The following is a 24,385-nucleotide window of genomic DNA, read 5'->3' as shown; positions in this document are numbered from 1 at the left end:
GAAAAGATTGAAACCAGGAGCAGCAGCAACAGCAGAAGCAGAAGCAACATCCACAATAGATGACTGAACTGAAAATTGCTCAAGCGTGTGCTAGTCCACTTCCCACCGCCCAACTCCCGTTGCTGGTTTGATATCGTTTTACAACAAAAAAACCCACTGGTGGGTGCTGCACGAAGGAAAAAGAAAAAATCAACCCTAAGGCAAAGACAAGCGCAGCTTTGGCTCCGGTGCTTCTGAAGCGAGCCCCTCTCGCTGTCTAAACACACGGGCCCAGCTAGGCTAGATTCTAACTTTCTTTCGAATCCTTGAAACACCCCCGACAACGCCCACACAATTGGAACGGAGGACCTTTCGACGACGTTGTAAAATTGGCAAGCAATGTTTGGAAAGGCGCACGAAACCGAAAAAGTGGAATATAATTTTCAAAGGAATATGTTTAGTTCGGTTGTACGGTTTCCAGCTCCGGGCTTTCGCTATGAGAAGTAATGTTTTCGTAACCTGATGTGTTTCCCATAATTAAAAACCAGCTAGAAGCGGCATTCAACCGTTTCTCGAAAACGGTTGGGAGGTTCTTTGTTTTTTCGTTGTTGCTACTGTTTGGTCTCGGACTCGAAGGGGGGCCACGATCAAAGAAGGCACCAAAAGACTGTAGAAATTTAAATAGTCCAAAGACCTGCTGTTTTTATGTAAGTACCTCCCCTTCTTCTGTATTGTGTAACAGAAACATATGAACGATGCTATAAATATTGATTCTATAAACTTTCTTCATTGACAAGGACTACCCAAATACAGAAGAATTAGAAATATACAGCGATATACAATAAATCAAAACATAATATACTGTGTGTACATATCCCCGAAATATAAACAAACATGAATTTGTTCAGTTAAGCCACTCAAATTCTAGCTAAATTTATTTCATTAATCATTCAGTAGATCCGAACGCGTCTCAACAATAAGCCACAAGACAGTACGGTGGAAGTCAAATGGACTGAATTTATTATTTAGCCGAGGAGGTAACACCAACCAACCCACAGCACAACACACCATTAGAGGAAGAAGACGTTTGACAGTCAGGATGGAAGTGATTTGTAATTAATTACTCGATAGCTTATCCCCCAGCAGATTAGATTGGATTCCACTGATAGCTGATTTTCTTGGAGAAAGTTATTAGTTGTTTGTTATATTTGCCGGGAGAATACCTTGTTGCTTAGTGTATATTGTAAATTGATATTAATAAAAAATGTCACATGATGATGTTTATTTTTGTACCATGTCTTATAGTTCCTGGATATATACATTCTCTGAACATGATGTTACTTGTAGAGAAACCGTTTAAATTACAGCTCATTTATAAAATTGTGTAAATGACGCGTGTTATGAACTTTCAGATAGTTTCACGCAGTTAATTATTGGGCTGAAATTCACTATAAATTACATTGAACCATTGCGCAAGGTACGCGCCGTTCGTTTGCTCAAGTACTCTGCTTAAGGGTGTGAAACAGATTTACAAATTGCTTCCTACAGCCTAATTTCCTGCGCACACGTGCCTTCACCCTAGCGTGGAATGGAAATCTCCGCCCAGCAAGATAAACCATTCTAAACGGAGCAAAGCGGCAAAAACGAGACAGACGGCTGGTGCTTATCGTAAGTTCGGGTTCCGCCGATGGCAGATCTTAATTCGTCCTGCTGCGTATCCAATTTTCCGCCAATAAGCGCATGTATATCTGCGTCCGTTGTGCTCGCTATTGATTCGGGAGTGTCGGCGTGTGTGCGTTTGCGTTCCGTACGTTTGGAAAAAGAAATTTTGGAACACACATTTCTCCCTTGCCTGTCCCTGTTCATTGGTGTTGTACCCCGTGTTTCAGGGAGAAACATTTTCCCATCGAGCAGTGTAGCGTTGACTCATTCAAAAACATGATTTCAACGCATGCACACACAATCCACCAAATGCAAGCCTCCTTCTATCAATAAGGTAAAACGGAAGCCACCAGTCAGAGCTTCTCCAACACCTCAACAGTACTGCGATAGTCAAGAGATGATGCTTGCCGCCCCACCCTCAGTTTCTCATTTACATGCCCCGCGGTATTACGCATTGTAGACGGCAGAGCAGAGAGGCATAAAAAGCGATGCTATCATCGCCCCGATAATTATGTGAATAAGGGTAATTGTGTATCGGCAGTGGCAGTAGCAGCAGCAGTAGCAAGTGCGTCGATGAAGTTTGACGGCAAAAATCAATGGGAATTATTTCTCTTGATCCCTCATTAGAACGTCTTTTCCGTGTACGATTGCTTCCAATTTGCCTTCGGCCTTGTTACAAACGAACATGATTTAGACCTCCATCGTTTTGCGCGGGTCGCTACCAGGGCATTCTATAATTGGTTATTAGTGCAGCATTTTCCAAAAATATTTCGTTGCTTGCATTGAGCATCAAAGCTGTTTTTAAAAGAACTTATTTCGTATTTCTTCGGAAGATGTGCCATATTTATATCGGCGGACCCCACAAACAAACTCACCTCATCGAGCATCCTAATTCTGTGTATTATCATCGTTTTCCCATTGCTTACTCAAACATACATTCATCTATCGCGTTTAAAAATTGGAGTAGACGCCACCACCACCCAACTCAAAACCGTTGTGTATAACACCCTTGTTGCCGTGCGTCCGCTTCCTTGTCGTAAACGGAAACGTCTTCGGTCGTCTTGTTGTTTATAAATGCAGATTTACGGCTACTACACAAGACCGCTGTTAGTAATAGCATGGGAAAGGTTATTAAAGTGTCCGCGGATATATATGCTGCCGGAACAGGTTTCTTAGAAAAATAGGGCAAGAATGCTGTAGTTGGGAGGAAAGCATCTAAATGTGAAGGTGTATATGTACGAAAAGAAGAAGAAAAAACAACGCAAAACATATCAAAGAACGAAGAATGATAATTCGTTTTCGCGAACGCGCGAGTTTTTGTTTATAAATATCTACCAAAAAATACATCAAGGTGTGTGTACTGCTGCTTCTTCATAGTCGTATCAAGCGACGCATGTGGGGGGAAGGGAAGGATTGAAGTTTAAGCATAAAGCTAAGCTGCACGGTTGGGAGAAAGTCTCATGCCGCTACTGTCGGGGGCAGCCAGACGACGCTATTCTAAATTTATCTCCAACGCGTGCACCATCATCATTCTCTCTACGGCCCGAATGCCGGTTTGTGTTGCGGGAGAGTAGATGGTGTGTGTGTGTTAGCATGCTGACAGAATTCGGCAATAAAATTTTTACACCCATACCATTTATTACTCCATTGGCGAATAGTGATGGTATTTCGTTGGTCGCAGTACCACGATGCAAGCCGACCATCATGACGATAAACATAGATCATTTTCATATTTTCTGTGATAAAATTTCGCTTTCTGTAATGTACACCTGTCAAACCGACGAAATTTGATCTCGTGTTATCTTTTGTATTACTTTATATAGTATTCGATATTTATGTATCTGTTGGTCTAAACTAATATATGCCTTTATCTTTTATTTCATTGCAGGTAATGAAGAAAATGATATATTTAAACATCATGTCACATTCACGTACCTTTGGTAAGATTAATTTAATTCTAAAAACACCCCAAAACGACCGATTGAGCCTTGCGGTATATGGCAGAGGTGACAACACACATATAGGAAATTATCGGTCATGCTGAATAACCTCTTTTAATTGCCTTATTGCCTTATAGAAGCAGTTTATTAGTTACCACCTTGCAGTTTATTTCATTTCCTAGTGTAAATTCATATTGGATTGAATTAGACAATCCACAATACCAAACTCGGCTGTTTCGAAGATCCTATAAATTATCGACAACATTTGTTTAACATTCGTGTGTTACTCGTTTTTCATTCCGACATTAATGCAATTTATTTTCTCACGCGATCTTCAACACGATTGCTCTGAATTCAATGTTGCGTGTCAGATTATGGTTCAAATCGAGTTTTTTGTTGTTGTTATGCGTATCCTTTCTCGCCAACATTCACACCTTTACACCACAACCCACATTTCGATGATGGTGTAGCGCAAGATCACGATTTCCCTTTCTTGGAAACTGCTCAGTGCGGTCTCCCCTTCCCTCGATGGTCTGACCATTTGAAGGTGGCATCATTTTCTTAATTCCTCTGTTAGGCACGACAAGTGGGAATTTGGATTTCCTCTCCTGCTTCTGCTTTTGCTGCCACTGCAGTAATGTTAGCAATTGAACCAGAAGCGCATTAATTGATCCAACGAAGCATCCTTCCACTGTGCGGAGAAAACTCGCACCGGTCGGTAAAAAAATGCGGTGAAAAACTGTAAATGCCGCACCGCTCCTTTCCGCGCTCAGTACAGCAACTTTACGATGCCGCTATTGGACTAACAATCATTTTCCTTCGTTCTATGTCACGAATCTCGCTCATCTGCTAAACCGGTTACAAATTGGCTGAGCACTGGTGGGTAGACTGCACACGCCCAATGTTGTTGGACGCTCTGCTTGTTTTGTGACCTTGTTGGGAAATGGGTAGCATGCTGGAAAAACAACATTAACGGGGCACGACTCAGGCAACCGGATGATGTACGACTGAAAACCAGGTCATATTACAAGGAGAAAAGCATCTTTCTCAGCTCGAGCTACCTTGGGACCAAGGAATCGATCCCTCGTGCTGCCCAAAGTGTATGAAAGCAAATTAATTTCAAAGGCTTGTTTGACATGGAGAAAAATAGCAATCGCCCTCCACGAAGGCTTCATTTTATGGTTATAACTCACTTACCTGTGTCTCCCAGCGGATAGTTGTGTTCTGCTGCTTTTGGGTGCTGGAAAGAGAGGTACCTTCGTTTATGGGAAAGTAAATATGATGCTGTTTAAAATGTATCCTAATTTTGGTATAGCACAAGTTTCGATCAAAATCACCCAGCATATCCAATCGCGGCTGGACAAGCGCACGTCACGTGCCATTGTTCCTGGTTCGTTGGTTGGTCTTCCGGAAACAAAATCCGACGAAAACACGTAGTGTACAGGATTGAACGACGGCGCAAGAGCGCGAGACCTGATGGTGGTGGTCGTGGGCGAGATACTAACACAAAAATTCTGTGGTCCGCAGGGATTATGGTCCACCTTTCCCAACCCCCCTCCAACAGGATACAACCGCAAACCAACTGCGAAGGCATGTGTCGACAAGACCACTGCAAAAAAAGGTAGCGTGGTGGGAGGTGCGTCCTGGCTAAATCACCTTTTTCCGTGGCGTAAGGACACTTCGGTGTTGCTACGCCGACTCGTGCCGTATGTTTTGCCGATGGTCCGGAGCTCTGTGTGTGTGTGTGTGTGTGTGTGTGTGTAGAGTGACACAGAACACCATTTTCCCCATTTACCAGCCTGCGGGGTAGAAACAGGAGAGCCATAATTCATACTAAATTGTTTGGCTTATTACCGGAGTGAATATTTATGGGGATCGTGTGTCCAACCAGGCGCGTGTGCGGTGGGCAGGAGGCGAGAACCATGGCGCACAGCTTGCTGCTACTGCCTGCGCACGTAAGCCTTTGCTTTCGCTTACGCGTGTCGGGGTTAAGGTTAACGGTTTCTAACTGCTTCGCTGCACAGCAGAGGACGAGTGTCAGCTTTATTCGCTGGAAAGAAAACAAACCAGGCGCAACAAAAAATAGAAAAAACGACAACAAAAATCCGTAACGTCCGCGAAAGGATTCGCCGAGCCAGCCCCCCCGATGATGAGAAAGCAAATAGAAGGCTTTTCCTGACGAAACCCCGATCGTGTCCCCGCTTTCCAACACACTCTCTCACTCTCCATACTGGCCCAGAACGACAGCGTGCTCATAAGAGCCAAGCCTACAGTCGACCGTTTCGGGGAGCCTCCCGAGATTATGACGCCGTTGCGAATGCGGCGTTGCGTGAAAATTGAAATAAATTTTAACCAACCTGAAGAAACATAAAGTATTCATTCGTCCTGCGCTTTTTTCCTCGGCACGATCCCAAATGGCGGTGGACACCGTTTTACGCACTTTCCCAGTGAACGGCCGCCGCTGCTCTGCCGCTTAATGAGCCCAGTATATGGTGCAGCATGTGTCCCAGAGCGCTGGCTGGGCGGCAAAAAAAGGCCGCATGGATCTTCCACAGTACATAACGCGTCCGCTCCCCTTGACCGCCAAGGTGCAGCAATGTTGTTGTGTGTATATACTTTTTTTAAATTTATTACCAAAGTTTAGGCATTGTTGGCAGCGATGCTTCGGGCCGAATGAAGTTATTTCGTTTCGAAAATTAATCGCCAGAGGAAAAAGGGGTTTGCTGATTAATTCATTCTTTATCCATTTAGGTTAGTTGGTCCGGGGTCCGGTTTCCTTGGACCGATACAATAAGCGATAAAAAAGAACTAATAATTATTAACGGCTGTTTCGGTGTGTTCACCGCCCGGCGAGGGAGAGGGGGGTTGGGGGTAGGGGCTTACAAGTGTAAGTCGGACTTCTCTAGTGGATATCTACTATTTGGTGTAACGTCCTACGCGGACATGCCGGCCTATATACAGGCTTTTGAGACTTATTCAATACCATGTAGCCAGCCAGATAGTCAGTTCTTGCTATGGAAAGACGATCCATTCTAGGTTGGTACCCATGACGGGCATGTTGTTAAGTCATGGGAGTTGACGACTATACCACGGGATCGCCTCCTAGTGGATATTTGGATACTATAAATAACACTAGCAAAAGGTAAGGTAAGGCGAATTTCCGCCACATAATGGAAGCACAGTTTCTTATGTCAATTGGCTGCTGGAACATGACTTTTTTTTAACCAAAGGTTCTACCGAAAAAAGAGTTAACTAATACTTATATGCGGACAAAATGTCGGAAACCGTTAAGCGATCCAAAAGTAATAAAAGAAAAGAAAATTTACTACAGAAAATGGCCAATTCCGGAGGACTAGTTTTTATTTTTTCTCTTGTAACTAGCACTTCTTCCGTAATTCCGCCAACGATCAGCAAAACATAATTTGCCGCCAAACCTTGCGCACCTCATCCGCATTACCCTTCGCGCGGTGTTTTCATCCCAGTGTCTTAATATTCTCCGGCGGAAATCCGGTGACGGAAAACGGTTTGTACAGTTTTTCGCGACGTAAACGGGTAGTCCGCGCGCGGTGATTGGATGCTGGGTTGGTTATGTTGAAATTGATGGTACAGAAGGTACGGGCAGCAGGAAGCTGCAAGGTGCCGGGTTTTTTGGGCAACCGGGCGCACACCTAGGAGTGATGGAGATGGACTCAAAAAACCGGATACGGCTGGATAAAAGGGAAAACATTAAATAAACATGAGCATTTGCATAACTGAAAATTAAATAACCGGAGATAAAAGCTGAACCTATATACCGACCTTGCCTTGCTCGGCCGACGTAGGGAAAGTTTCACTTGAGCTGAGCTCCATCTTTTTTTTTTTGGTTGTGTGTGTTACTGCTCTTTATTCTAACAATTTGAGGAAAATGATTGTGTGTCAAGCAAAAAGTTACATCGCGTGCGCTGCTGATTTTTTGTTCTTCCCGCTTTCTGTGTGTTAGACGCTTTATATTAATAGTTCGGAGGGTGTAAGAAAGGGTGCGGTGCAGCGGGTGAGCGGTCCGACGGGTCGAGACAGCTACGACACGTATTTTCTGGTTAATTTAAATCGGATGAGGCTAACAACAAATTAAGTGCATTTTAACTGTCCTTAGGGTGGAAGATTTTTCGGTCATGTTACTGTAATCGATTTTAAGTTGAGATTTTCAATTCTTTTGGGATGACTTCTCGTAACTGTCAACTGAGAGGTGTAATGTTATCTCGTACTCTCCGTGTGCTTTCTGCTAGAATGTACGATTCGTACACCTTACTACCGTTTTTAATCGTGTATAACAGTCTCATTTTCATTACAACATTAGTAAAATTAAATCACGCAGCTGTACAACCTTTGTTCAGCTTTTCAAACTTATTTTATTCAAATATACCTATTGCTATTAGTTATTATACATGTTAAAATAAATACTCTTCCTACGTTAAAATAATCTTTCCTTCTTAATATGTTGAACTGAGCCATATTTATTTTCAAAACAATTCGTTTTGCATAGATAGTTTGGACGAGACGCTTAATTAATATAAGATAACTGTTTCTGTAATCGATTATACAATATTCTACTAGCAGCTCAAACCTCTTTAAGTAAATAAGCTATTTTCAAACTCGCTTGGTTTATCTTTCTTTGTAACGCAAACAAAGCGAATGGCAAATTTCGCTATTCCATTGCCACGACTCGTTTAAGATGCGGAATGATTGCATCTTTTGGTGTGTGGCCGTCTCAATCGTTTGTTCGAAGCAGCGGATGGTTCTTCTCGGCGCATTCTATTTTTCTCAGCAACACAACCGAAAACAGAAATGCAACAGACTAAATCCCTTTGTACTTCCTACCCCTGGCGCAGACAGTTAGTTGCATGCGGAACTATGAAAACAAATGCTTATGTGTGCAATTAAAATAAGTGTACCGGGTCGAAGTTAGAGACAGCTGCTAATCCATTTTTAACTTTTTGATGGTTACAATTAATGAAAAAAGGTAGTTTGTTACGGGTGTGCGTAAAATTGTCCCAGGATGAGAAGCGAGAACGAGCCGCTAGTGATGATGCGAATTAGCAGGATAGAGTTATTTAAGAGGCGTTCGGACTACAATATCGGCCATTCATTGACAATTTAATGACATGGAGGTGTAAGATGAAACTGCTTTCTCATAATTTTACTATCAAACCCAATCTAGAACTATAATGGCTTATTCAACCGGATGGAAAAACTTATAATAACTTACTAAAAATGTATGCAAAATTCTTTTTAAAATTGATTATTGAGCTATTGCTAATGTTTTCGATGATGTTGTCATATCCAAATGTTATCTTCTTTTTTTTGAAGTTATTCAACCGGATGGAAGAACGCATAAAGTGGCTTCAAAGCATGCGAAAATCTTTAAAATTGAATATTTAGCTATATCCAAGGTATCCGATGATTTTGCCATTAAGAAATATATTCTTTTTCTTTTTGGCGTAACGACTTAAACGGTCATGTCGGCCTATACAGGCTTTCGAGATTTTTTAAGCAGTATTACTCAGCCAGATAGTCAGTCCTTACTACGACCGACGGTCCATGCGAGGGGGTTGAGCATTACATGGTTTCCCAAGTCACTTTCGAATGTGTACATAATTCTTCTTCTTCTTCTTTAGGTTATAGCATCGTCCTCATATGATGGAAATATCATCATAATCAGAGGATTGGTTATTTTCTAAGGGAGGCTTGTGTTTGACAGCCTATATACCCCTTACTCTTTCATAATTGTATACATAATTATTCAGCGCCTCTAAGATGGGTTTCAACAGCTGTCAAATGGTGTAGTTACTTCATAGTAACATTTCAGTTTTTACACATGATTTTCAACACATCACAAAGAACTGGCAATCTAACTTGAGACGTGTTGAAAATCATGCTGAAGAAATTATAAATTATAAATTGATAATGGAAATGACATATCAGATTGATGTGGATTAACATCTTGTACGCGGTGAATAACAGCGTTTAAGTTCGAAACCGACTAGAAAACCCCTGTGTTATATTAAACGTTATAAGTGTCGTATCAAAAACAAAGCAGTATGCCAAAGGAATGCTTATTTTTCGCCCTGAAAAGAAGCACAGTTTGTACAAGTATTTCGAGCATGATCCTAATTAGCTAAAGCTGGGAATTGATTTTCGACATTTTCCACGTGCGTATGATATCAACTGCTTTATTTGTGGCTTTAAATAATTTGAAGCGGTGGAATGGTGGCGCACATGTCAGTCAATTTCGGAGGAATAGCTTCGAAAGGCTCGTTTTACAAATTATTTGCCGCGTCTTGTATCATTTGATGATCGAAATACACATACCTGAGAGCTGGGTGAGGTTCTCGATTTTCCTGTTGAAACCAAATATTACCGGTTGGATTGAACATGATATTCTACTGGTTCTACTGAGATTTTCAGTATGGGCAATCTGAGATATGTGTTTTAAATGACTTAGAATAGTTGTGTAAGTGGGGGAAATTAACGAGTAGACAGTTGAACTTTCACTTTGCTAATGGTTATTCACTTGTCCGTTTTAGTTCATTTTAATATGCTATAACTCATGATACAATTCATCTAATATTCATCTAATCTCCTGGTTATGTTCTAGCCTTTAAGAATTGTCTGATCCTAATACCGTTGCTATAATCCCATGCCATAATTCTAATATAATTCAAATACAATATATAACGAGAAAAGCAAACAGATGCTGCAGATATGTAACCATATTTATTTCAAGTGTTTTAAGATCATGTTTTTTGAGATGGAAAATCTGCGGAAAATCTGTTATTCATTTCCTTTTCCTATTTTTGTTAATAGGTCTAATGGTTTTCATTGGGTTTTATTACATTTTGCAGTTTGTTTCCACTAGGAAAATATGCAATGGCAATCAAGTAATTCAACAAATTCACCAGTCCCATGTACTTCATCAACAATATGTTAATAATTGTCAAATCTTCATGAATTATGTGATTCTATTTTGTAGTGCAATAACATTGATACACTTTATTGTAATTGAGTATCGCTCTGCACACTGAATAATATACAACTGAAACTCGCCAAAATACAAATGCTGGACTTTTAGTGCACTATGCACAATGTTACATTAGCTTCATCGAATTAAATGTTAATTACTTCAAGATTTATGATCTTGTGGCGAAATTGTCGAATGGGCAAAAAATATTATAAATGATTTACTACCTACCACACATAACCCCTCACCTGTAGGCCATAGCATATTTATTTCATTTATTTAATTAAGGCTATTAACGACGCAATAAAAAGCATAAAAAATACGTTTCGCTACAGTACGTATGGATAATTAATCATGCAAGGTGCCATATGCAACACGTGAGCAATTAAATTGTTCCTCTCCCTAATATCCTTTACCTCTGCCAAACGAAACGTGCATTATGTTGCAGTAAATCCTTCTATTCGACGTCTTCGTTAACACATTTGATTGTAATTATTCCTTCTTGACACACAAGTACCGTAACAAATTTTGTAGACCTGTAGCCTGCCAAATTGATGTCTTGGGTTGCATTCGTTCTGCCAGTAAGGCGTTTCAACTTTCAATATGATGAATGCAGAAGATTCAGAGAAAGTTTCGCTAACAATCACTTGTAAAACAAACATACATCAACGCTGAGTTATCTTTAAATTGATGTTTTCTTTTTATTTGTCTTTTTCTCCACAGGAAGTTGGAAGCATTATCGGAAAAAAGGGAGAAATCGTCAAGCGATTCAGGGAAGAGGTAAGTACTTGGTGAAAACGAAAAGCAATTTGATTTTCTTCCCACTGTGTTGCCGTACCACTCACACACATACTATCTCGTGGCTGCAATTGTTCTCGTACCAGATGATTTACTTCGGGTTCTGTTTTCATTTCTTTCTTCTTTGTTTTCATCGACGATATTTTCATTCCTGTATTTGAAGGAACAGATTTGGCAAAGCATCCTTTTATCGGAACTGCCATGAACGATAAAGTAAAGTGCAATGTTGTGTGAAGTAAATCTTATTCTTCCATCTGGAATCCATTTTTTGTATGTTTGTGCGTTCCTTTCAACACTTTCCGCACGATCCATGATCCAATAACGCTGCTGTTCGATGCTGCCATATGTCACGTCTGAAATATTTCATGTTTGATTGTAAAGTTACCTCTTTCGTTTTGATAAGCTTATTTCGCAGAGAATGAGAAATAAATCTTTTTTAACTATCAAAACTTCGTTCATGTGCTACACATTGTTATATGCGTTGTTTTTGTCCGTTTTGTTGTCTACACAAGTTGGATGTAATTTAATGAAGTGAATGAAAAATTGTATTTCATGCACATTCATTATAACCAACACTTTTAGTCTTTTTATTTTTCTACTAATCCAATTTTCATTTGAAAGTAATTTGTTTTTTGTTTATATATCATCTGTACTTTGACTTTTACTTGAGCCGGTCATGGTCACATGGTGGTCAACTTGTACGACTTAAGTTGTTAAGTTAATACGAGCCATGGGCTCAAGCCACGATTGAGACGTGTCCCCATGCGTAGGACTGACTATCCTGAAAGACAAGCCCATTGGTGATTCAGACAGGCCTTGACCGACAACGGTTGTTGTGCCAAAGAAGAAGTACTTGGACTCTGAAGCTCTTATATAACAGATAGAAACATACAGACAAATGTAAAAACGGTTCCACAAGAAACCACCACACCAATCTGTAGACCTAATTAGTGGGTTCATAATTTGTAGGTGTCAGCTATCATTAAATGCCTTCATTATTGTGCGAATAGCACGATCTTCCTCCCAAACAATGACGGTGTTTCAGGAATGAATCCTTACGGCAGAGCTCCAATTTTCCTCTTTTGTGTGCTATATATTTCATTTTCTTCATCGGCAATTGCTGTCCTTTATGTGCATGGTAGTAGTATCTATACTACGCCTCCAAATGACTATAAGAGCAATAGTTAAGCTCATTTACACCGATCGTCTTTTTAGTTCTGGTTTCTTCTTTCACTCATTCGATACACACAAGCAAAACATTGTTTTTTTTTTTGTCACAGGTTAGAAAGAGAATGCGATTTCAACTCATTCAAACTACCCAAAAGAAAGTCAATAGAATGTGATATGTGTTTAATGTTTATCGCGACAGACTGCAAGATAGTACCTAACAGCATATCTATTTCGGTTTCTGGTTACTTTTGTGATCACTGGAAAGCAACGCTTATATGGATTCATTCTTCGAGCGAACATATAACTCTAGTTCCCATTGTCGACTTTACCTTGAAAGGGAAATGAAATAATCCCATTATCGAAATTCTATGCTTTTCTTTTCGTCTTCACACAGCCTGAGGAATGCTTTACAGTGCCAACTGCTCGTTGCCAACACACCGATACGATACGGTCCTCTTTTTTACCCCAAACACTGACGCTGTATAGAAAATATTATTAAAATCTCTAACCAAACCAACATGGAGCCACAGCGCCATGTTTGCTCTTACGTTCCTAGTGCATCTATTCATATCCTTTTTGCTAACAATGTTCCATGATGCGCCAAAAGGAACTACTCGCAAGTAGCGTGTTTTTTGTACAACCACTATATCACTAGTTTCGCGCCCGGAAATGACGTCATTATGTCTGAGAAAGGAGCCTTCGTAGCATTGACATAAATGTAATATTGCCGTCTAAAGCGGTAGCATGCCGATGCTGTGGTACAATCGTTAAGTGTACGTCTGAACCACATGTTCAGATGGATGGAGTCAGTTCATGCGACCCAGTATGGATTGTTCGAGTCCTTCATACTCAGGACTAACTATCTTGCTTATGGGTACTGCTCCACATAACTAGCTATGAAAGGCTTTGCATTAGAAGGTTGCACAAGAAGATAGAGAAGGTTGGGCTGGTCTCGTGGTACAGTCGTCTACTCGTACGACTTAATAACATGCTCGTAATGGGTTCAAGCCCCGAATAGACCGTGTCCGTAGAACTATGTACCATTAGTACCCACTAGTGGTAAAGATAGGCCTTGACCGACAGCGGTTGTTGTGCCAAAGAAGAATAAAAAAGTTAAGAAAAAGTTAAACCCATTGACAAGTAATATAGAAAGAGTACATTGTATGTGTACAATCGTATTGTATATTAATTATTGACAAACATGTTCTTTCCTTCTAATAAGTTCAATAGACGACAACTTGCTTGCGAATGAATGTGATCAATAACGTAAAAATTAAGTTTCCTTTTCAAGAAACCTTCATGTAGTAGTGCATCAAAATAAAGAATAAAAAACCCGTTGTTAGCATGATTCTGATATTAATACTACAATGAATTGCGGAGTGTTATCATTACTTTGTTACTTCCGGTTTGTGTAGTTTTCCTTATTAAAAAGAAGTAGAAATTGTACACAAACAGCAATTGAATTTGTAAAAGATACTATTAAATAATAAATCGTTTTGCTAGTTGCTTAGCATTACTTCAACAGCTTACAGTCATATTTAATGCTTCCTAGACTGTTATTAAACAGTAATTCAAAATGTCTTAACAGCACATTTACGCCTAAACAATCATTCCATTGCCTTAACACAGCCTTTAAATAAATGGCGCTTGAATTAAAGCGGAAATCTTTTAAAAATTACGTGTTTACAGAAACGCGTCTTGCTCTTCGCGGATCAATGAGCAAAAAGAGAAGAATTGAAACACGAGTGAAAAGGAAAAAGCGCTCCTGGCCATGAACTTTTCACCGGAATATAAACATCCGTGTCCGCTTCCGGCGTCGGGAATACAAGGGGTATGGCGCAGGATACTGCGCGAGTCTACCGCGCGTACCGGGCCTAAAAGCGAGAAAACTTTTGGCCTTTTTATGCTCGAGCATGTGATTTGCTGCTGGATATTTGCGACGACCCCTCTGCTAGTCGACGGTCGTCCAGGACTCTTTTTTTTATACAATCGAGGTTTTTGCTATATAGGCCTGTTGTTTGGTAGTGTTTTTCTACCAAAACGACCACCCGGAGACTATATTGTCGTTTCCTGAGCGGAGAGGGCCTATACTACAACGCCCCAAAATCGCCAAATCATAAAGTTTTGTCGCTTCCAAATTTTGTTTAGAGTTTGTTTCACTTCAATTCCGAAGATGGACAGAGGATGGGTGCTTTCTCTGTCTCTTTTTCTCACTATGGGGTTCCGTGGTAAAAGCGCTGGAAGCGTTTTAGTAGACAGCTTCGATGAGAGGTTCGGGTCAACACTGTACTGGCACTTTAAGTGTTCATAATTAAATAAAGTTTTCTAATTTTTTATCATGTTTCGCTCTCTCTCTCACTCTCTGTCTTTCTTTACTGTTTCATCCTAACAGTCCGGCGCAAAAATCAACATATCAGACTGCTCGTGTCCGGAACGAATCGTGACGGTCTCCGGATCCAGAAGTGCGATCTACAAAGCCTTTACACTCATCACCAAGAAGTTCGAAGAGGTAGGTTTTTTTTTGTTTTTGTGACGTTAGAGTGGTTTGAATTCGTTGAAATTAAAATCTAAATATTGTGCATTTTTTTATTTTTAATACTTTAATCACAGTGGTGTTCCCAGTTTCAAGACAATGCGAACACACAGGGTAAACCACAAATTCCCATCCGTTTGATTGTGCCAGCTAGTCAATGTGGTTCTTTGATCGGTAAGATTTTAATTCAGATTAAAACAAAGCCCGGCCTTTTGCTGCAGACTCACCAAATGTCTTCAATTACAGGAAAAGGTGGATCGAAAATTAAAGAAATTCGTGAAATCACCGGCTGTTCGATACAAGTTGCGAGCGAAATGTTGCCCAACTCGACGGAACGCGCCGTGACATTGAGTGGTTCCGCTGAAGCCATTACGCAATGCATCTATCATATATGCTGCGTTATGCTGGAGGTAAGTAGAAATATAGAATTAAATTTTAATTAATCCATTGCTAAATTATAAATTGCTCAAAAATGGATTTTTTTTAATGTGTATTATTCATTTGCACCAAGATGAAATTAAACACATCATTCGATGATGATACCCTTTATAGACCGATACATTTATTATTATTAGTGTTTCTTTTTTTAAAATTATAGAGATAACTTAATTAAACATAGTTTTTAGTTGTCCTTCAATTTTCGTCACTACTATTTATGTTGCACAAATGCAATATGTCTCGAAATCAAATTCTAATTATAGTCCTTTTGTCGACATTCCCATGTTTTTCCTATCCCCTAATGGCATTTACCACAATCGCGCACCTTTGTAACTCCGTGTGTTGTTGCCAATTCAGAATTTCTAATTGGCCCGGCAGCACTGTTCTGCTCGCTCGGCCCGGCATTGATCTCAGCAGAGTTTTCACTTCAAGCGACATTTGCGACTGTAACTAATGGCGTGTGATCTTTTGCATTGCTCAACCATAATGTGATCCCGTTCATCTTGATAGTCCCACCACCGTGCGAGTGCACAAATTCATGCTAAATGACAACAATAAATTTTCGTTGCAAAAGCCATGCACTCTCTTCCCGCGTTTTGTGCTTTCATGCAACGCTGCGAATTACTTTCACGATGATTAATCTATCCCTAGGCAGCTGCTGTTGGTTGCAGCGAGCGCGAGCGTATGTTCAATGCGTCGTGTCGTAGTTACGAATACATGGCCATTGCTCGGTACACTCATTCGCGATAGGATAACAAATTGGGTCGCTTAAATTCTTACCCATTGTGTAATGGTTAAAACACGTAGGTTAACACTTCCGCTTTTCAATATCATTTTTATTATCATGTACGAGCTAGAATAGTTCTAACGCTGAATACTTTAATATATAGCAATGTGGAAAACTTGATTTTTTACGAAAATCAAATACTAAGTTTAGCTTGCACAATTTAACAACCCTATTATGGTAGTAAGCCTAAACGATTACTTAAACAAAGCAGAGTAGAAAATGGAAAAGCACAAAAATTACTTTTTACTTTCTTCAAGCTTTTGTACATTTCGCATGACTTACCTTAACAAAAACCATCGCCACAAATAATACCATTAACAAACGCAACAAATCCGTACCCTTCTCTGTTTTTGTACTGTCACCCAGCTCCTGGATGGCATGATCTTTTCGTTTCGTTTGGATGATAATATAAATGACTATACAGTTTCCTCGCTCTACCAACTTGCTGGCAAGATGTGGCTCAAGATTTCGTTGAAATAGCATTCAGTAGCCGTATACTGGCCCCCCGCCCTTGTCTGTGCGAGGTGTAGAGCGAGGAAAAGGAGAAGATTTTACGAGTCGAATGAATTGCGCAAACGGCTGATACCGGAGTGAAGTAAGTGGTCGAAAAATGAACTGCGAATTTTATAGAAATTATTTCCCGTGGATATTTTCCGGTTTTTTGCCCTCCAACCCGCAAGTAGCAATATTTTCGAGAGTGGTTTTCCCTTTTTCCCCCTTCCATGCTGAACCTACCTAACGTTACAATGTTTTCGGCCGTATGCCGTCGCTTTCATTGGGATTCCGTCGAGTCCCTGCCCAACCGTCGTCCACCCGGGTTGCAATCGTTTCTGTCGGGTTTCATTTAAAATTTCCTGGATAGACACTTCCAACTCTGGCAAAACGTGCACGTTGTGTCTTCCATCATCGTCCTGGGAATGGTATCTAGTGGTGGTTTACTACTTTACTTTTTCCTGCGCTGGGTACATTGCTGCTGCTGCTGCTGCCCGGCGGTAAAGATTTTCTTCGTAACGATTGTGGATGAACGAGCCCCGCCAGTGTTTGTAAGCGAATGGGAAAGAAATAATCCGCTTAGTGTTAACTCGCAATTTATTTAATGAAGTAATTTCGAATGGTGTGGTACGATTATTCGGAGTTTCAGCGGGGATGATTCTGGGTTACGACTATTGCCCAAGCAGCAGCGTCCCTTCGCTCTTTTGCATCCCACCTTCGCCGTCAACCAGCAGCGCCAGAGAAGCGCTTTAGTGCAAAACTTTTCAATGATCTTTTGCGTGTAAGCAGTATAGAAATCGTTTCGCGCGGTAGAAGATAATTAATAATGTAACGATGGATTTCCTCACGACGGCTCTGCCAGCAGGAGGACAACAAAGTGCGTTTTTTTTGGGGTGAGTTTTGTGCTATCGAGTCAAAACTGATCTCACTTTCCATTAAAAACTAATTGTTATTTTCTTCTGTGTGCGTTCTGTGCTGTGTGTGTGCTACAGTCGATTCAGCTTTCACTCGTAGAGTCAGTGGAGAAGAAAACTCTCCTACCTGTTACCCGCACAGCCACAGAAGATCTTTGATGGGTGGATTTCCTGTTCTTGGCCCACAGCACAGCACGGCAAAGTACTTCCATCGCTCGATTCACCTGGCAATTAGGAATAGTGGTGTGCGCAAACTGAAAAGAAGCATCGTTAATTATACCATTTCACTGCCACTAGCTGATTATGAAGTTATAATAACAAATGGGATTTAGGGATTTTTGAGCTTTTGCTTATTGACTGCACCGTGAGAGATAGCAAAGGATTATTTTTTATGAGAAAATAATTCTTTATATCATTCTAATCCTCTGCTGATGTACTGAGAGGTAGTGTATTTTGTTTTAAGTTAGTTTTTGCCGTAGTCTACCACTACGGCTCTGGTCTCATTGTGTTTTTATACAAAGCATGTAAGCTAAATATGAATAATATATTTTTCGGTAACCACTCGCCACTGCTAAATTCATTTTGCTGATTTTGTTCTACATTCTACTAAAACTAAAACTCATAAACAAATCAGAGAGAATAAATTCTATCGAAATAAAATCAATCAGGATTACGTTGTACAATTTTCACTACAATACGACTCATAACAACGCTGATGGGGAATCTAAAATCTGCTAAACAGGTGTAGTTTGACTAATAATTCGTCGACACCACAAATTAAATCTATAATACCCCCAATCCTCTGGTGTGGTCCCCGGCTTCAAGCTCCTGAGAGGGAGAACATTTATTTTCGTGTTTTATTTTTTCGGATGCACGTTTGGCTGGACAAACCGCACATTCTGTATATTATTCATATGTGTGACACAGGTGTGTGTTGCCTTATGGAGTTGTTGTCATCAGACGATGAAATCATTTTTAGTAGCGAGAGGAACCGAATGGGCGGATTAGAACTACTACCAGAAAACGAAACAGCGGGTTAGCATCACTCCTTTCCGTTTTTCTGTACCACCCAACACCCTTTGGGGCATTGTTGAGGTTTGTGATGGAATTTTAGCACGGTGAAATATTTCAATTTGCAGATTAGAAAGCTTTTGACCGCATTTTGCCCTGTCAAACACGGGGCAAAAGGGTGTCGGTCGACCTTTAATGTGGTTTGCAGCTGTTACATATATTCGGCTGCCAGTTAGTGCCTGTCCCCTGCATTCGAACCATCCCGTTGCGTATATGTTCAGAATCAGAAGAGGGCTATTCGAAATGTAGAGAACAAAAGAGAGAAAAACGTAATAATTAAATTCTCCTCTGCCCCCTCTACCGCTGTTCTCAATTTCCATTTCGCTTCCGTTGCGCTATTAGTAGTATACCTGTAGTGTATACCTTTTCGTAGCCTTGCAAAAAGGCTATCTAAATCACAGTAAAGACCACTGGCTGCTTCTAACCCTACCTGGTCCATTCCACGCAAAATTCGCCATTTAGCATTGCCCGAACACAGTTGGCATTTCGAGGCGAGTGATCCATTCGGCCGTTAGCCAAAACTAGACGAAATTTTTGACGTAACTTACGTAGCACGCGCGCACAACACCAAATGTGACCGAATGCAAACAGATGCGGTGGTGGCCTACTTTTGGCCATCAGTCCTGCCAGCACCAGCAGCATAATTACGTGCGCGGAAGGTGGAAAACGACGTTAATTAATGGGAAGAAAAATCACCAGGACACGTTTTACGATCGCCCCTTCCCTCTCTCTCTCTCTCTCTCTCTCTCTCTCCCTTTCTTTCTTTCTGACTCCCTCTCTTTTCCTCATGCCTTTGGTATGGTATTCGGAGCGGAGCATGGCGCGCTATGTGCATCGTTCTCTTCTACCAAACCTCTAATGAAACATCGGTGAATAATTAATCACTAAATTTAACGCACACATTGCTTGCTCCAGGCAACATGGAACGTAATTTGAAATTGCGACCGGTGCAGACAGTGCTAGAGAATTCTTTTGACAAAACATAGCCTGAAGAGTCAGAAGGTTTGCAACACGGTCGAAGGTGTGGGTTGGGGGACTTTTGCTATTAAATTTGCTGCTAGCTTACAACGACATTCGCAGACATTAACGCATGATTGGCACTCTTGTTTCGTGGTGTGGCATGATAAGTGTAACATGTGATGGATAAGTGAAATTCGAATCGATGTGCCCATTATTAATTGGCGTTGCACGACGGTACAGGACAGCATCAGTGCCAAAAAGGGTGATTTATGGTTGGGAAGGACATATTCAAAGCTAGTTACTTACGATTGCAGCTAGTTAGCTACGATTTATTTAATTGCAATGTGTGCAATGTTGCAAGTGCACTCAATGAGTTTTAACGATCGTGGGAAGCTGTCTACGTATGCATCTTTGCTGTAAAGCTTTCACAAGCTTCCAACTCGGTTTAAATAAGACAAAATGCGGTTCTTAGTTTTGTCACGACAATCGAAAACAAACAATAGTAATCTGGCCTATAGTAAATATCGACGTGTTCGCATTCAATGAAGTGGTGAGCTCGATCGGGGTTAAGTTCGCATCGAACTCAATCGGAATTCTATTCATCTAATGTTCCTGTGCAGTACTGCATTGAAGACGGGCCTATTGCGAGACTGTGATCGAACCCACACCAGTGTACATAACAATAGAATCGATGAGTGTTCTAACCAACATTTCTAATTTTCTTCCCATTTCCTTTTCAGTCGCCACCGAAGGGTGCCACAATTCCGTACCGGCCAAAGCCGCAGGTGAATGGACCGGTAATAGTTGCTAACGGCCAGGCGTATACCATCCAGGGTAACTACGCCGTACCGGCACAGGAGGTATGTATAAGATGCTTAATGGAATGATTTACTCTATTGTTCGTTTTGGTAGTCAAATCTCTTTCCATCATTATCCCCATCTCTCCCTCTTTTTATCTCTATCTCTCTTTCTGTGTCCGTTGCCACGAAACTATGCAGTGGGACATTCTTTTACGACATATGTGTATCCTCTCGACATGAAGCGGGATTATTTTAGAACTTTAATATCCGTACACTCAACTGTATCTATGAAGTTTTCATTTAGTGCCGCCTTATCATTTGTCTGCTGCTGTTTGTCACCAAATGTTTTACGAACGTAATGCTCTGCTACGCCTGCTTTCGGGTTATAATACACCTCCTACAATGTAACCAATAGTTAATTTGCTCAAACGACCAACTCCTCATAAGCATACATGTGCGCTGAGCGAAAACTTCTTGTGTACCACCACTACACCTCGCCTGTCCGGTTGTGCTCTGTTTCCCGTATATTTATCATTATTGTCTCTGCTAACTTTTTTTTATTGTTGCTGTTGCAATTCACCTTTATTTAACAAAGCGTAAAACATCAACCACTGTTTTAAATATCTGAATTTTATTAATTCTTGTTTTGCTAATCAACGAGGGATTAACCGTTTAAGAAATGCTTAATTTTCATTCAGTAACTTAGTGCCATTTTGCCATTTCTCTGTGTCTTCTCTGTTTTTGTTTTTCCATATTCGTTGATCATTTTTTCATGTTCCTAATTCAACTACTACTGTTGCACTTCGTGCCTTACCCCCTGTGTTGTAATTGCCTACTGGATGTATTATCTTTCCTTCTCTGTGGAAAGCGATGATTCATCGCTCTGCTACTTAACGTCTATGTTTAACAAAATTGTGATTTTTTAAACCCCTCCTCCTAGAATTGGACTAGCTCTTCTTGGTCAATGGTACGAGAAAAGACAGTTGAAAAAGAAGTCCATTGCAAATTACTCCACCCCAACATTGCGCACACTATGTCTTTCTATCTGTTTTGTATCTCTCTCTTTCTCTCTCTTTCTATATCTATCTCTCTATCTACATAACTATCTCATAAATCGTTCGTTTAGACCTGCACAGTATATCCACTAGCCATTACCGGTGGCTTGCATGCGGGCATCTCCGGTTTAGCCGATCCATTACTAAAAGGAACACATCTACAGGGAGCGATACCTCCACATCATCTACAACCGATACCTGATGTGAGTTTAATCGTTTTTGATTGGTGCTGATTTTGCCTGGCAGTAACTTACTCTTTACCCAACCCGAGCAAAATCCTCTCACACCAAACTATCATAAACCAACCCCGCCAACCCCCCACGCCCCGCCCTCTCTTCACCCTCTCGCCCCCCCCCCCCCCCTGAGTTGTCATTTGTCCAGCAGATTGATGACTTCTTTCACGGTAACACGTGTCTCTCTTTCTCTCTCTCTCCAGTCCAGTCCCTTACTGTTATCCGGTGGCTTTGAATAACATGTTAAGCAATCCCGATCCGACTCCCCCCTCAATCCGTATTCTACTGGGCAGCATAATACCTTTTCGCTTTGCGGCTGTGTCCCCATCTAATCTTCCTCCCATGTGTAGATAATGTTAAACTGTATTCAATTCCCCGACGAAGAGCGTTGTTGATGAATGAGATGAATGTGTCCCTCGTAAAAGCTCCCACCTTCCCGGGTAGCGCAGAGAAGAATGCAATTGCTTTAGACAGTTTCCGTTTGCCTAGCAAGTTCTAATATTAATTTTTATTCTAGTCAATAGCTTTAGATAATAGCTGCTGTAGTTCCCTGAACCCTCCAGCAAAATTCGCAATTTTTGTTCAAACTGCTGACATCCATAATTGTCCCCTGGACCCCCTGGTAAACTAATTGGAATTGTGCAGATTAATAATCCCCCCTCCCCCCACACGCCAGCTCCATCCCCCTCTTGTGGTATACCTGCAACTGTATCTTCAGTTGGATGCTCTACACATCATCATATGCTCTCCATGTATATTGTGTCCTTTTTAGTAATGTAGCTATAAGTTGTGTATTCATATCTAAAACAGTCTGTAAAACGATTAAAACTACACTTTATTAACACGTTCGAGTATTTATGCATCATGCTGCTGCATGTACATTCTTAACGACAGCAACATGTAGCAACTACTGTATTCTTTTGTAAATAATACACTTCCAAACCAATTCCAATTGAATCATTCATAGTTCCTTCAACATGAAACTATTTTATTGCTAATTTCATTCATGACATAACATTCATTTTTTTTGCTTAGTTGTTTACTGATCCTGATTCGACAAAGTTTAAATTAATTGTCTAGTTTTCTTTGTTGCTCTTTCATTTATTTTTATATTTTTCATTTTTCTTTACGGTTCATTTTATTTACCAACGATTTTTTTTCTTCTACGTTTAGGCTTATCTTGCCAATCCTTTCATTGCTTTAATACAAGACTAAGAAATTACAGCGTTATTATACATATTTGAGAACGCGCGTCACATTTTTGAGTTTAGTTAAGATATTCTACGATTGTTTAGATTACGTGCACGCTATTTCTTTAGTTTCAAACCATTCTGCACTATTATTCAGATACATATTAGCTAGTAGTTATACATTGATATATAATATATTGTATCGGAATGTTGGTTCACAAACTCAATTGATGTATTGATGTTGCAACTGTCGATTAACATTGTTAATTTAAAATGAAAGAGATGTCTAAATATTTCATGGTGTTATTGGTTAGTGCAATGTATATAGTTTCTATACACTTTAAGCCTTACTATCTACAAACAGGATTAACATTCTTCCACAAAATAGAATCATAAAAGTAATACAAAACAATCTTCTTAAAAAAACCAGAACACACTCCGTTAGCTGATTCGAGAAGTAATGAATACACATTTTGGATTATTTTAATTTAATTCTAGGTTTCGGGAATAGCTAAAAATCCGCTTGCAGGGCTAGCAGCGCTCGGACTAGCTGGTGCGATTCCCTCCAACACGGGTGGACTTAACCCAACTGGTAAGTATTCTAGCCGTATTTTCTTCCCGGTCCCGCATTTCCTATAACATCATATTCCCCACAATTGTACCTCTACTTCTTCCACACCTTCTACTATCACCTTCCTACCGCTATATTGTACTAAAGCTAATGCCCTTGAATATATACCCCACGCAGCTCTTGCCGCATTGGCCGGTTCTCAACTGCGAACCAACAACAACCGCAACGTAGCTCCAGTTCAGTCTCAATCCCACGAAATGACCGTGCCAAACGACCTGATAGGCTGCATTATCGGTAAGGGTGGCACCAAGATTGCAGAGATTCGCCAAATTTCCGGCGCCATGATACGCATTTCCAACTGCGAGGAGCGCGACAGCGGCAACACAGACCGAACGATTACCATCACCGGCAATCCGGACTCGGTCGCACTAGCCCAGTATCTGATCAACATGAGGTAGGTGATACTTGAGCTTTTTTATATATATATACACTTTGGCCTTTTCTATCTAATATTACTATCGTTACTACCGATCGACATATCCGGCGGGGTTGTTTCGCGTATTCTGGAGGGTTTGCGGCTTTTGTTGGGCTGATGACTCTGCGGTCTCGTCCAACAGGGGTGACACCTAGAGGAACATTCTTCGATTGTTGAGACATGTTCAGTTCCTCTGTGCTTTGTACTTAACTACCCATCTTTTGCATCTCTGTCTGGTTATCCCACCACACTCTGTCCACCTTTCTGTCGTTGTGTTTCGTAACATATGCGCTGTTTTGTTTCTTGAAATGAACAGTAAT

The 24,385-nt window shown here is 40.7% G+C and overlaps 1 protein-coding gene across 12 annotated transcripts in view; it reads left to right on the top strand.

Annotated features, from left to right (window-relative positions):
- LOC120893722 (poly(rC)-binding protein 3) overlaps positions 1-24,385 on the top strand; it is a 134,237-nt gene that overhangs the window by 85,854 nt on the left and 23,998 nt on the right. For 9 of the 12 annotated variants that reach the window (XR_005738150.1, XR_005738149.1, XM_040295785.1 and 6 more), the window contains 8 exons: positions 11,302-11,358; positions 14,939-15,055; positions 15,157-15,253; positions 15,326-15,489; positions 20,482-20,601; positions 21,668-21,799; positions 23,518-23,611; positions 23,768-24,044. Coding sequence is in view for 10 of the 12 variants with exons in the window: in XM_040295785.1 (XP_040151719.1) it covers positions 11,302-11,358; positions 14,939-15,055; positions 15,157-15,253; positions 15,326-15,489; positions 20,482-20,601; positions 21,668-21,799; positions 23,518-23,611; positions 23,768-24,044 (1,058 nt within the window). In the remaining 2 variants the exon portion in view is untranslated. The remainder of the gene's footprint in view (positions 1-11,301; positions 11,359-14,938; positions 15,056-15,156; positions 15,254-15,325; positions 15,490-20,481; positions 20,602-21,667; positions 21,800-23,517; positions 23,612-23,767; positions 24,045-24,385) is intronic. The other 3 variants (XM_040295781.1, XM_040295784.1, XM_040295783.1) reach the window with 3 other exon arrangements.

Source organism: Anopheles arabiensis, chromosome 2 (assembly GCF_016920715.1).
Source record: "Anopheles arabiensis isolate DONGOLA chromosome 2, AaraD3, whole genome shotgun sequence".
NCBI lineage: Eukaryota > Metazoa > Arthropoda > Insecta > Diptera > Culicidae > Anopheles > Anopheles arabiensis.
Note: the sequence above shows the minus strand (reverse complement) of the source record. Positions and strands in the feature narration are given on the sequence as shown.